Here is a 14,568-nt window from a genome sequence, read left to right as displayed (position 1 = left end):
TTTCACCATATACTTTTTAAAAAAGAATTATTGTACAAATCAAAATAATGCACAAGTTATAATTAAATTTTCTAGGTGAATTCTTTTCTAAGAAAGAACAGAGTTAGCACAGCAACTCTTTCTGCTGGTATTTATATTGCTCAGAACAAATACCAAAGTTTTATTTTATTAAGAGTTTCATGGTAAATAAACAAAAAATACAAAGGATTTCAAGCCACACAGGCTCATTATTATAGTGTATGTATAGAGAGTGATTAATACATAGAAGCATGGAATGAGCACTTGCCTTTCAGAGAAGATGTGACAAATCAGACAGATATAGTCAAACCTGTCCTGTCAATCCAGTCGTATTTTATTTGAAAGTATACAGGGGAATAATTTCACCACCTAACTTCAGAGAACTATCTTCCTAAAGTAGGAAACTAGTCATGCTGTGTGATGCATGAAGAGACATTTATACTTCCAGAGGCAGTGCAGAACAAACACATGATTGCAGAATATTGAACTCCCTGGTGTCTCACCTGGGTGACTAAAGGATGGTACTCTTACCTTACCAGTCAAATCTAAAAAATGCAGTGATTAGCTTCCCTGAAGCTCTGCAATGCTGAAAAGGATTTGAATGAAGTCACTTGTGATGAAACATTCAGATAACTGGGTTTGAAGAAAACTTCTCTAATGGTAAACTTCATTTAGTATTTGTATGGTCATAAAAATGCAGTGCTACAGTGTGGGTTATGGTACTATACAAAAGTATAGTTTAAATAGTAGTGCTGCTTGCTTCCATTTCTGGTAGAAAAAGGCATCACAAGGCTTCTTCCTTTGTCACTCATCCCAGGTTGGTACCACAGGCATGGAAGCCAAACACAAATGCAAAAGTACTCTTGATTTTGACAAAATTTTGTCCTTTGTCTATGTAAAATCAGTGGCTTTAGGCCTTTTATAAATGATTAGTGGCTTCTGGACAGATATCGAAAATTAAAGTTGAGAAGAAATAAACCTTCTCATTACCATCAGCAGAATTTAATCTGACTAGGTGGGATTTTCCATTTATGTTGGCAAACAGAGGCATATTTGGATTATTTATTCCGGTAACCTTAGCTAGCCTGCAGCACTGCAACATTACTCTTTTGATTAGCTCCATGCAAAAAGATCGTGCGAGGTGGAAAGATCTCCTACTCTTTCTATATTTGGCAGGATCAACTCCATAAAAATGTCCATTTTGCCACGCCTCTGATACCCCACTGCAGCTGCTTCCTCTCCTCATCCCAGAGTGAGATATTAAAAAGTCTGCCTGGAACTTTCTCCAAGTTTATCTGGAGGTACAAAAAAGCCAAGAATGCGCTTGTCAAGGTTACAAATATCTAGGGAGCTAAGATAGTTTTTAGTCTAACTAGCTCTTCAAAATATAGTAGAGGCCTGCCAGCTGAAAATTATTAACTGCTGGCTGAGCTGGGATTGTGAGTGCACTCTATAGGAGATGGAGCAGGAATTATATGTACCTATATTTATGGAATGCTTACAGTAACATAATAGAGCCATCCTACCACCAGATGTGCTTATAATGCTCTCAAAGTGCACTCTTAATATCTAGGCAATTGAGGCACTTATTTCATTTCATCCTCCTGTCTTGTAACTCGGGTTTCCTTTCAAGGGAGTGATAGGATTACTTCCTTCTCCTGATCCATATGTTGTGAGGGTTTTTTTTCATTACTATTTTGTGAAATGGCCTTCCATGAGCCATTTATGTTTGAACTGATCTTGTAAGTTATTTCAAAAGTCAAATGGAGCCTTACTTTGATGACTGTAGAAAACTTTAAAACCCTTATACAGCTTTTTAAATATGGTCAGATGTGGTTTTTTTCTACAGCTTGTTTAAATGCCAGAAAGGTAATTATGAAGTGTTAGTTGGTCAGTGGCTCTTTTAAGCTGCGATGTATGGTTGAAATTATCACTATAGTCAGGAGGAAGATAGAGCTTTCTTAAGATAATAGGCACTGAGATTTATGTCACATCTTGGGAAATAACTGAAAGTTGTAACTTTGGGATGACCCAACAGTATTTCTCCCAGATTATTTTTTGGTTTTCTGTCTCTGAATAATATGCTTGTAATTTTCTAATATCCTAGTGAAAACAATAATGCTAAACAAATAATTCCATCAGGGGTCAGGTCTGCTCTCAAACCTATTTTCTGAGCAGATACGTTAGATCACCCAATACCCACTGCTAGTTTTTTATCATTGTATTATCTGAAGCAAGTTTCAATTCTCTGTGTGCAAATTCAGTGTTCCATGAGAGATCAAGAAAGCTTCCAACACAAAGAGGTCTATAGCCTGTGATGAGATCAAGGCTTTCACTTGTGTGTTCATTTATTTCAAAGAAAAGAACTACTACTACTTTCAAAAAAAAGAACTATCAAGTACCATTTTCTGCAATGCAGCTTTGGGCGGAAAATAGTAAACAAAAACTGTTCCACAAATAGCAATTTCTAAAAATGCTACCTCACTGGAAAATCTGGGAGGGTGGGGAGGTGGGTGTGCAAGGCTTTAATTCTATCAACATATTTTAGTTCATTTTGTTGCACCTGTTTAAGGTGAGTATCAAATATGGTCAGTTGGGACAGCTAGTTAAAGTCGCAACAGTAGTAAGTATGTAAACAAGTGTTATCTCAATAATAATAATTCATTCTGCTAAAGATGGAAAGATGATTCCTGAATCTGAGTTCACTCTCTTAATTGGAAAGAAAAAAATATTAGCGTCACACCACACTAACCCTGAAGTACTTTTTAAGTCACTGAAGGAATACTGATGTAAAACAAGCATGCAAGAAGAGTCAATTATTTTGATTTATGGCATTCAGCTTCTGAAGTCTGCCATATACCATGGAAACCTACACCCAGATCCATGCCTATTTACACCATTTTTCCATCAAAGCAATATAATTGATTTAAAAGAGACACTTCTAGTTTACAATACTACTTGGCTTAGTATAAATCAGAAACTGAAAAATATGTCCAGAATTTCTTTTCCATTTTCTTTTTGCCTTTTTTTAGTTCTCCTTCTCTCAGACCATTTTACTGTGGCAAGATACAGAACTGGATTCTATCAAACTAAAAATCTTAATGCTTTCCTTTTCTTAAGCAAAGGTTGTGTTAAGCAGGAAGGCAGGCAGGAAGGCAGGAAAACAGGAAGGAAGGGAGTTATCTCTAGCAGCTCAGTTGTCACTGTGTGATAATCTGGGGAAGCTGAGAAGAATTAGATTACATAATTAGATAGACTAATGACAATTCTATAGAAATTATCCCAATTATCATCAGAATGCTTAAAACTGACATTTTGTGACAGCTAGAAAATAGCTAGTACTCTCATGAGTTAAATCAATTCTCTGCACTTATGTAGCCGGGCTTTCTTTTCTCCTCCACAGACAATATACAATATTTAATTTTTCCTTTTCGGTATGTTAAATCCTTTTAGAGTAACTATTCCTTTAGTTAGATCTCCTGATCTTTGAAGAAAAGATTATAGAATTTATTAGGCAGAACAGTTAAATTCCAGGCCAAATTCATCATTATAAAATATGGCAATATATTTTCTGAATTCAGCTCACTGGTTCCCATCAGTGGCCAGCAAATATTTTTTAAAATTTATTTCTTATTTTTCAGTTTCACACTGACTCTACCTTTGTTACTAGGACAAGAATTCACTCCTCCTCCCTTTAGCTGTCAAAACCAGGTGTGAAAATTAATCCATTTTTCTCAGATTACCTTAGGCAGTGCAATAAAAAATGCAAAATTTTATCCATTATTTAATACAAAATGGTGTGCTTCACAAACATAACAACCATATTTAAGGAACTGAAAATTACCCCAGTGGAACCTAGGAACACGGTCAAGTCTCCTTGACAAGACTGAAAGGACAGCCACTCCCTAGAAGCTTTTAAAGAAAAAAACTGTGGCATTTGCTTGTGTGAGTAAACATGTTTTCATGGCTGGATTTTTGCTGATATGTCTACTTATAGCAGGTGTTAATGAAACTCAAGAAAAAGGCAAAACTTCTTACATGTAGAGTTCACAAATCATCATGCTATTTTGATATACCTTCCTTTGAATATATCATCATCTTACTGATTGCATCTAAAGCAGTCCCTCAATCTAATATTGATTTCTGAAGAAAGAATGACTGTCCATCAGAGGGAAAAAAGCTTTCCATTTTAATAATAAAGCTGTAGGTAGTATTTCATCAGATTTGGTGTACTTGAAGCCAGTGTTCTAAACTTCTTTACTAAAACACATTTGTAAAATGTGTATGTTGATGTAATTATTATTTGAAATGTGACTTCACTACCTATTCAGTGTCTAGAGATCAGATCCTGAAACACTTCAGTACATGCGTAATGTGGATATTTCCATTAGAAATCAATGTGACAACATGCATGATGAAATGTAAGCACATGCAGAAGTGTTTCCTGGACCAGGGTTTGGTGAGCAGGAAACCAACAAGTGTGATAAGAAATTCCATCATCTCCTTTGCTTTTACAGAACAGTGTAAGATAAAGTGGTTTAAAATGCCTTTATTCCAGTTTTGCTGGTGTTCCCATTCTCGCTGTCATCTGGAAACAGGATGTTCAGAAACTCTGGCTAAATGGCAACTGCATCTATCTAATAGACTGAACCAAGATGCTCAAATTTGTTGCATGCAGGCAAATCAACTGTTTTTGTATGCAGTACTGTGGACCTGCCACCTCCTCAGCAACACCAGTGTGGACAGATTAGAAAAGATGTGCCCCAGTCTAACAGATATATTACTCATGCTTTTTCCTTCTATCTCTGCCTAATAGATGAGAATGATCTTGTCAGTGGTGCATATAAAAATAAAAATTACTCGCACAGCAGAGAGATAATAAATGTATATAATTTTCTGAAAACATTCAATCTGATATGTCAACATAACTATTAGTATTATAAACAAGAGCTCTGCTGTGAGGAGCTCCTAATGACTGGTACATACTGAGTGAGCATTTACAGTTCATTATTTTGCATCAATACCTGTCTTTCAGTGAGGTCAAGGTTTACTGCTATCTCATATCGTCTCAGCCTGGTCAAATAGTTATGATGAGCAAATTCTGCTTCTAGCTCTCTGATTTGCTCCTTGGTGAAAGCTGTCCTTTCCTTCCTGGGTTTACTGTTGACCTCTGTCTTGTAGTTTCCTTCTTGGGAATCTGAAAAAAAAAAGTGCAAAAATGGTTGTAATGACAAGTGTACAGCTAAATAGGAAACAAGCCTGAAGATAACAACAAGCTGAAGTTACATTCTTCAAACTTTCTTCTCTCAGAAACACACCCTTGCTTTCATTCCTGTGGATTCTTCACTGTAAATCAGGAAAGCAGCAGTAATTCTGGCAGACATGAGCTGCTGCTTCCATTCACGCATGTCAAACTTTAGCTTAAAACCTTGCAGTGTTTAATTTTCTAACAATTCTCTGTAGAATTTCTGCAAAGTTTCAATTCCTTCCCACTTCTGGCAACTCTCAGTGCATCCAACCAGTACAGGATGTGTATCATTTGATTAGTGTTTTAATGAGTAATACTTCAAGAATCTCTCTCCTATCATTTTGCTAATACCTTAAGCCAAAACTCTGTTTTAAAGCATACACTTTAGGGTTTAGTCCACTTAAACTTTCAGGGAAAGCTAACAGAAAAAGCATAGGAAATTGAACACACATCAAAAAGAAATTGGTGAGCATGTCCGTGGGATCTTCTCCTGCTCATGCTATGGTACAGACTAAGAACTTTTTGCCACTGCTCGTATCAGTATAGGAAATTTCTTACCGCTTAAGCTACCTAATCTGAGGAGCTGTGCTGAAAGTTTCATTATCACCCTCATGATTTCTTTTACTCTTGGAAACAGGTACATTTGGTCCTGGCCCAAAGTACTGAACTCACTAACTCAGTGACAGTCATTCTGTTGCTGTCAGTGAAGCCTGTTTAAATACATGAAAAGAGTTCAAACAGGGAGAAAAAAAAAAAAAAGAGAGAGAGTGAATGGAAGTAGAAAAAAAAAAGAAAGAAAAAATAAAAGGACTAGACATTTGTTAGTTTGGGTATGATACAATACCTATAAATCCAAAATTAGCAGGAGAGCAGTAGGAGTATCATTAGTCAAATTCTGGCCTCAGAAACCATCTTAAAAATGTCACAGATTAATTCACACTTCAGCTGCTGATTTAAATAGAAACGTGCATCAACATCCAAATGACCTGGCCTGCAAGAAATCCCTCCCTGGGACTCTGTGTCAGATGAATCATCGGCATGCCTGAGACTGTCCAACTGGCCAGTGAGCCTGGCTTCAAATCTCCATTTTATAAAGGTGTAAAAATGTTTTCACTTTTTGTCAGTCACTCCATTACTTGGAAGGAAACTTTGGTGTTGATTTTTTTTTTTTCAATGAGAACTATTGATGCTTGACTCAATGCTATAGTCCTTAATTTAAAATGTTTTAAAGCTAATGGCTTCAGGTTACCAAATCTTTTTACTTTTGGTGACATGGAACACAGAACTTTGCTTCAAATGTGCAGTGTACTGCTGGTTGTATGACTGAGGGTTTCCACCAAATTGTTGAGTGGATCTGGGAGCTGTTTGGCCCCAACTGGTGTAGGGGTTTCCTAGGATGGGACCCCATTAGATGGCAGACCCTCCAGTGTGGGGCCAAGGTCTACTATCCAAACTCTACTCAGAAAATTTGACAGATCAAACCCATCTTAAACCTAGAAAGTCACATTTATTCCTTTAAACTAGATGGCAGACTAGAATCACTGTAACTTCTCTCCACATTTTCCTGTTACGGGAACATGCACATTGCTTTTATTCCTTCAAATTTCCTTGTCTTGCAACCTCATTATAAGATCCAAACACTGTGTAGGTCACTTGAACTTAAACTCATATATCAGCATTCCAGTGAATCAGTGAAGAGAGATACCTAAATCATTATTCTTAGCATCTGGGGTTACCATTCTTATACCATCAGATGTGGTTTGTATATGTTTGAAAGCAGGTGGTGTGCATAGTCCTTATCTGCAGCATAACACAGAAGTGTATTTTATGCAAGCCATTGTTAAAGTCCTCTTATATAACTGTCTTGGTCACCCCATGCCTGTGTGAGGCCATGAGCCAAAAAGCCTTCCCATGTCAGTACTTGCTGTAAGAAAGATCCATGGCTCACTGGTTTCCAAACTAAAGGTTGTGATCTTAAATAAAAATGATGTACCTATAGATGACCCTGATACCGTATTGAAAATTAAATACTAGAAATGAAGACATAAGGCTGGATACAATACAGAAAGCGGGGTCAAGGGTGTAAAACCTTAGTAGCTACTGCTATTGTGGATATTCAAAGGGAAAACCTTCAGGAGTATCTATCCAAACATCTCCCAGGAGGCTATTGACCTCTGTAAATGACTGAGACTTGTAACATGAGCAATTTTTCTGCAAGAATGCTCCATGAGGAGAACAGATTTGCTGCACAGTCAGCAAAACCTTATGTTTTTTCATAACATTCAGAGCAAATGATTCCCAATTTACAAATATGATTATCATTTAAATTACAGGTTCTTGGGATACTGGAAAGGGAAGGAATACTAGGATAAGGAAAGGAAAATATAACTGCATGAGTAGTATATGTCCTTCATCTTTGCCAACATAGAGGATTCAGAACTGCTATCAATTAGCCCACACAGACCATGTGCAAATATAAGCATTCTTGGACAATTGGTTATTTAGCTATTTCTGCCATTGTTCAATACTACCTTCAAGTCAATGCTGAATTCTAAGTACCTGACAGCCACAGCCTTGTTAGCAGTAAGGTTCCAGACTGACACAGTGGCAAAGTTGCAGGTTTTTATTTATTTTTTGAGAATATAATTAAATAAATTTGTAATAGTTGAGATATTCTGAAAAAGCCCCCACAAGGTATATTAAAACAATGCTAAAAGCAGAAGTTAGAGAGGTAGGCAGAAACCTGGGACAGGTACACAGAAAGCTGACTCCCTCTCAATACTGAAGGTAATGCAACAGAGCAACTGGAATCCTAGGAAATCTGTTTCAAAGATATGGCCAGAAAGACAATGGTGGTGCGTTCAATGCATTTGAGATATTGAAAATATATCTAAAAGGAGATTTAGATGGAGACTAGTTGGGTGAACATGAGTTATGAACTCTTGTTGTCATCTGACTTTCTCTCTAGTGTGGCTATAGTTCACATACAGGTTGCCTTTTAATATCGTGTTGATGTCGTACTGCTTGGAAGAGTAATTTTAGAATTTTTGGTCATTTTAATTTCCAAAGCGATTAATCCAGGTTTACTGATTGTTTCTTTTTAACAGTCTGTATAGAACCAAGATTGGGAACTCCCATCTCTTTCTGACCTTCGGGACTCTGTTCGTATCACTGGACTAGCTTCTCTTTGGTGGAAAATGGGTGGGAGACTTGGAAGAGATCCTTGGCAGAACTCATGTCAGCCTACATCTGTTTTGCAGCTGTTGCAACTAAGACAAGGAAAAGGTCCCAAGAACCTTAGTTTTCTTCTACTGGCTACATCTTATGCCAAGTGGTAGGTGTAGAGGCAGAGAACAAAGCCTAGCGGGATCTAAGTTAGACTACTTTCCTCTCAAAAAGCACACATAAAATATACACAGATGGTACAAACCACTTGATGAAAAATACAGTAATCTATATTGTCTGTCTTCCGCCTTCTCCCAGACAAATTCTGGCACACGTTCAGAACATGTAGCCTACATGCAGGTATTTGTACCTTATCAGTCTCTCTTTTGGAAACCTTTGTTCTTTGGATGTCAATTAATGTAGGCAGTTAAGCACTGGTTTGAGGGATGCAGATCATAGCGCTTTCTTAGAACTCTTTTTATCACTTTTCAAAAAGTCAAGGGAGCATCTTTAACATCCCCTATTAAATGCTTGTTGGTAACTGATGTAGAGGGTACCATTTGGGAAGACATTCAAAGTTATAATTGGCTGTTCTACAAATATTTGAAGACTCAGATTTTCCTTGAGTTTAGTAATAGCTCAAAATTTATTACAAAAAAATAAATCACTACTAATCACACTATTCTGCAACCTCAAAAGTTTCCGCCGCTTTACTCTAAGGAAAAGATTGTTTTTAATCCCAACATTTGTATTGTCCCACCAGAGTTCCTATTTCCTTCTCTCTACATCAACGGATGAAGCCTGCCAAGCAAACACAGGATCTAACTCCTATGTGCAGAATATGAAAAGTGATAATTTTGGTATTTTTCCTTGTCATGTATGCCTAGGAAAAAAAAAAGACAGGTCACTAAACATGGAAAAGAGACTGGTTGGGATATCCATAGTATAAATAACTGATACTAACCAGGTATGGTCAGAATCAAAGGCAAAATGTGCAAGAAGCGCTTTCTATTTTTTCTTGGATCAGTTCAACATCTGACAAACCTTTATTTCTGAGACAGAAAATGAACATTCAGTTAATACCTGCAATCTAAAATCCCAGAAAAAAATTTTCATAAGTAAGGCAGAATGCTAGTGTTCAGTTGGCAGTTACAGATGGTTTTCAGATCCTGACATCCATATTGGGAGTGAGTAGTGACAGTAACCACTAATGATTTAGTGACAAAAAGGCCATCATAATTTCACCCCTAGAATTGTTGTTCAATATTAGGTTTTACACTTTCAGTAACAACTTCCAATGCTTATTCTCAAAAAGCCCCTACCATGAGCAAACTATTTCTAAACTTCTTTCCCTGTAAATTTATAGTAAAGTTAGATAAATTGAATGTTCTTAATTGCATACCTTCCTATAAATGGTGTTCAATTGTTTGCAGAGAACTACTACACAGGTATTATTGTATGTACTTCAAAATGAAACAATCTGTACATAGTAATCAATGCAAAAATCTTGTTACTTCTGAGTAGTTTGTGTGAAAGAATATTTCTTTCAAACTTAAATCCTCTACATTTGTTTGACTCACTAAAATGTAAACAAAAGCTTCTAAATACTGATAGGACACAACAATGATATAGAATTCAATGCAAATGCTTACTTGTCGATTTTTTTTCTTTTGAGATATTAACAATATGAACTTAGGGAAAAGTATGTTAGTATCAGGGCAATAATCCAGCAAAATATCACTAACCTGAAATACACATGTGAAGAAAATATGCAACTCCGTATTACTGCAATTGGAAAGGAATATTATGGAGAGGACTACTATATCTTTAATAGTCAGAAGTACAAACTGGTATACTGCTAAATTGCCTAATCTCATTGTTTCTGATGCTATATAGGTACATAATATATATGTATATGTATTTTCTGACACAATGAAATCCTTCACTGAGAGACAAGCAAGGAACTGGCATAAAGGCCCCCATATGGTTCCTATTTTTTTGCCAGAAACTACATGTGAGAGCAAGATTTACCCAGAAATAGTCACTTTCAGACATTTTTGACATTTAACACAGAATACAATGAAGTTTTTCTATTACTTTTTTTTTCTAAATTTTCAATTCAAAGTTGCTCAGCATTAAGATGTAAATTTACCCTGTTTCCAAAACAATGCCCTTTATTTTGCAGGATCCTAATCTGAATCCTTACTCCCTACTGTTGAGTATAATCTTTGTTTAAAAAAAAAAAAAAAAAGTCGACATAGCTATGTTTACTTTGATAAACCTACTCTTATTTGCACCAGTTGTGACCATGCAGCCAAATGCTGCATAATTAATTAATCTATTTTTATTTCATAATTTTCCTTCTATTTACAGTAATTTAAATAATGTTCTTACAAAATTTTGCCTAGTTAAAAAGTATATTTGCAAATTACTGAACACATTCAGTCTGAGTGCCTCTTTTGACAATGTCATTAAAAGTATTTCTGGAGCTGGAGCTGTAATTCACTAAATGTATTTGGAGTATCCTTTCCAAAAACTGGAACCAACTGCATCGTCACTTCCATAATTCCCAACTCTGCACATGCAAATGGGCAAAGCTGCACAGTAGCACAAGTACGATGTCAAAATTACACGAATCCTTCTTTTCAGTCTAATGAAAGCGAACTTTTGTTTGCTTATTGAGTTAATGCTTTCTAACAGTCTGTGACAATTAACAATTTAAAACAGCCTCATATCCGCACCCAAAAAAAACACTGAACTGGCACAGCAAAACCTGTGGGTATTCCAAAACACAGTATATACCGTTCTAAACCATTACCTACTAGTTGTTGCTGCCAACATTTTGTTATTACTGCCTCCTGAAAGTACAAGTCTAGGAATTATACTGCAGTATCGGAAACATTGATTCATAACACTGTAATAGCTAAGGCTGCAGGTTCTTGAAGATACCTCTGCTTAAAAAGATGTGTTTCTACTGTCTCACCTAATTGATCCAACTACATAGCATGTACATTTCTTCGTCCATTCATGCAGATATGGAAGACAACATAAGTATTCTCTCATATGAGTGATTACCATAGCAAGTAGATCTTCATGTGGTAGACACTACTCTTTGTCCCAAATGTGTGTATAATTACAGCTTATGATAGGAAAGGAGACACAGGATTTCCCTGAAAGAACCTTTACAGACTGCATTTTAATATGACTTTATCCACTGGGATTGCCAATTCCCGTTTGGACTTCAGTAGATACATCTCTTACATGCAGCATCAAATAACACGTGCTGGTCTTTTGCCTATTTACCAAATGATTTTTATAATTTGCTTTCATGTAGAAGAGCTTCATTAAATGAAGTTTAGACCTGCCGGACCATCTTTCCACAGACTAGAGGTGATTAGAGTCAACCTATAAAATTAAACCAAGAGATTTTCCATGCAGAAGTCTCTTAGAAAAAAAGACCTCTAAGTGAAGAAAAAAATAATTGAGATAGAAGTTTATATAATTTCTCTTTTTTGAATCTCATCTCCTAGACATCTCCCATGGAGGCTCTTTCTAACTCAAACGAAGCCAAATATAAATGAAGAGTGACCAAACCTACCACAAACACTGCATGCCTCAGTCATCATCATCAGTCTGATAAAAACTCTTCCCTGGAAAGTAGCTATTCCAGAACTCCAAGAAGGCATTAAAATACTCCTTTTGACCCTACTTTAGTGTATAAAAATTTTTGGGAAAATAGATCTTTTCTGCAAAGATGATACTTGAAAGATCTAAAACACTGAAACTATAGGGAAGAAATTGCTTGAGAAAAGAAAAAGTGTAAGACACAGAGAACTTAGTCAATCATCTCTCAGCAAGTCTTATCTCCCTAAAATGATAGGATTTTAGGTTTTCATTTTAGCTTTACAAATCAGGGAGATCCTTGTCCTCCTGAAAATACTAGGTAGTTTTCTGGAACTCGGGTTTAACAAAAGGCAATATTTAATTCATATCAAAAAAAGAAATCTAAAATATTTAAGTGATAAAGCATTCTGGACTATTTAATCCTTTGGCAAGTAAGCTTTTTGAGGACATACTTTCTCACAAGTATATGTAGATCTACCTCTTTGTCATAGTTAAAATATAGTTGTGGTTGCTCCACTTTAAATTACATAAAATGCTATACATTTAGCTTAAGACAAATGGAGATTTAGCCAGTAAAAATGGAGATGTGGCTAAGGAATGGAAAAAATACGTTGCAGTGACTTGCTGCTAAGAAAAGTCACCAGTAATATACCAAAATATAACAGTATGTTTCCTGCATGTGCTACTTAGAATTTAAATATTGTGAAAATAGTTGTGTTTTTTTTCTGTAAAACCAGGCTGGCATTGTTAATGTATTAGAATCGAAATCACAGTGGGGATTGGAATGTATGTCAAGCACTACATTTTACAAACCTTTTTTTTATATTCAATTCTTTCTATAAATGGCCATTAGTTTTATGTGCTTTTATAGTTACATTCAAAGTCCCTTGCATTTAAGCAGCAGTAAATTCCAAAGCAAGACTACCCATGCTTGCTTCCCAAATGGCAGTCAGCTCTTGCTTAGAAAGTGGAGACTTTGTGGATATTATTCTTTTAACCAGTGAGTACAACACTTTTAATGTAGTTACTTGGTTACTCCATGTAAAAATGTCAATTATTTAATTTTCAGATATCACTAAATCAAATCTTCATCATGAATTTCTAAATATCCTTCTAATAAACAATTGCTGTATTTTATCTATAGGCAAATAGACTTCAATTTGTTTACATAGTCACGTTATCCATAGTTTGCAGAAATCAAGGTATAATTTGATTACAAACTTCACCAAGTGTACAGCCTAAAGCTCTTTCTTCCATAGCTGATGTGCTACATGTAGAGAGTGCCATTGCCTCCACTCCTCAGACACAAGATGTTACATTAGACAAAAGTAAAAGCCAGAATCTATAGTAATTCTTGTAGATATTGTAACAGACCACAATGCTGTGCTAAAATAGGTACCTTCACTGGAGCAAATGACCCAGAAAAGAGAGTGCCATCTGGACCAAGTTCTTCCCCAAATTACAGTGAGCAAGCTGGACGAGCTCAAGAATTTCAGTGAAATCTCTTCTCAATCACAAGGGTGTTGGAGCTGATTTTGATCCCATCATAAGTACCAGCTTACTTTTTGTATGATCATGCGAAGCCTTGAGTTGAATAAAGAAAAGTATTTTCTTAGGCTCCCACATGCACGTTGTCTCAAAATGTACAGGAGAAACTTACAGTCAAAATCTTGCTGACTTTTAAGTTTGCTTTTTAAAAGAAATTTATTGCAATTGCATAAGCTCCTGTCTGAACAAAAAAAATAGTTTGCACATAAGCCAAAGAATCAAGGATTTTAGTTTTCCATACTAAGCAGTAAAAGTTGAAACACTTCACAGAAGTTTAATGCAGTTGGAGTTTCTTTAGGGCTCCATATTGCCTGATTCAACATCTTTCCAAAGCTTCAGGATATAGTTACACAAAGGAAAATATAAATGGGTACCAAGAATTCAACTTTAACTCTTTCTAAGAATTATTTTGCTGCTACAGGAAACAGGAAGCCATTTCACAGTGGTATTTTTCAGTGTAATTCTTCCACGTGTGTTACACTAGCTATTTTTTTTTTTCCAATTCATCATGGAACAGATTTCTTTGGAGCCTCTTAATGATGTAGTGAAAATTTTATATATGTTGAACATATGACAGAAAAAGCAGTGTCTGGAGGAAACCTAACATCCAATACTACTGTTTAATCCTATAATAGTGTGCCTTTCTCCCTTTTTTTTTTTTTTAATTCAGTATGCCTCAAGTATTTTTATTCTTTCTAAACCCTGTCCTCTTTAAACACCCATAACTGGCCTCTGAAGTGTATGTAGCACCTTGCAGAACTGCAGAACTACAAATCACGTTCCATTTCAGAGTCGTGATGAATGTCTCAGTCCCCACAAGCAATTCCATGTGGTCATTCCCTACCTTAGTGGCTGCCCCTGTTGGACATGGCTCAGCTAGTGTGGCACTACAGCTTTCAGTGTGAGGCACAAATGTAATCCCTGTCTGGATCTTTAAGGAATACAGATTTCTGTGCAAATGTATT

At 36.0% G+C, this 14,568-nt stretch overlaps 1 protein-coding gene across 1 annotated transcript in view; it reads right to left on the bottom strand.

Annotated features, from left to right (window-relative positions):
* The window catches only part of MEOX2 (mesenchyme homeobox 2), a 53,101-nt gene that overhangs the window by 8,888 nt on the left and 29,645 nt on the right, over window positions 1-14,568 (bottom strand). Inside the window, exon 2 of the mRNA XM_050332813.1 lies at window positions 5,043-5,215. Coding sequence (XP_050188770.1) covers window positions 5,043-5,215 — 173 coding nt within the window. The remainder of the gene's footprint in view (window positions 1-5,042; window positions 5,216-14,568) is intronic.

The sequence above is a fragment of the Myiozetetes cayanensis genome, unplaced genomic scaffold (genome assembly GCF_022539395.1).
Source record: "Myiozetetes cayanensis isolate MyiCay16 unplaced genomic scaffold, myiCay2020 scf1, whole genome shotgun sequence".
Lineage (NCBI taxonomy): Eukaryota > Metazoa > Chordata > Aves > Passeriformes > Tyrannidae > Myiozetetes > Myiozetetes cayanensis.
The sequence above is the reverse complement of the archived record's forward strand: the minus strand, read 5'-3'. Positions and strand labels throughout refer to the sequence as shown.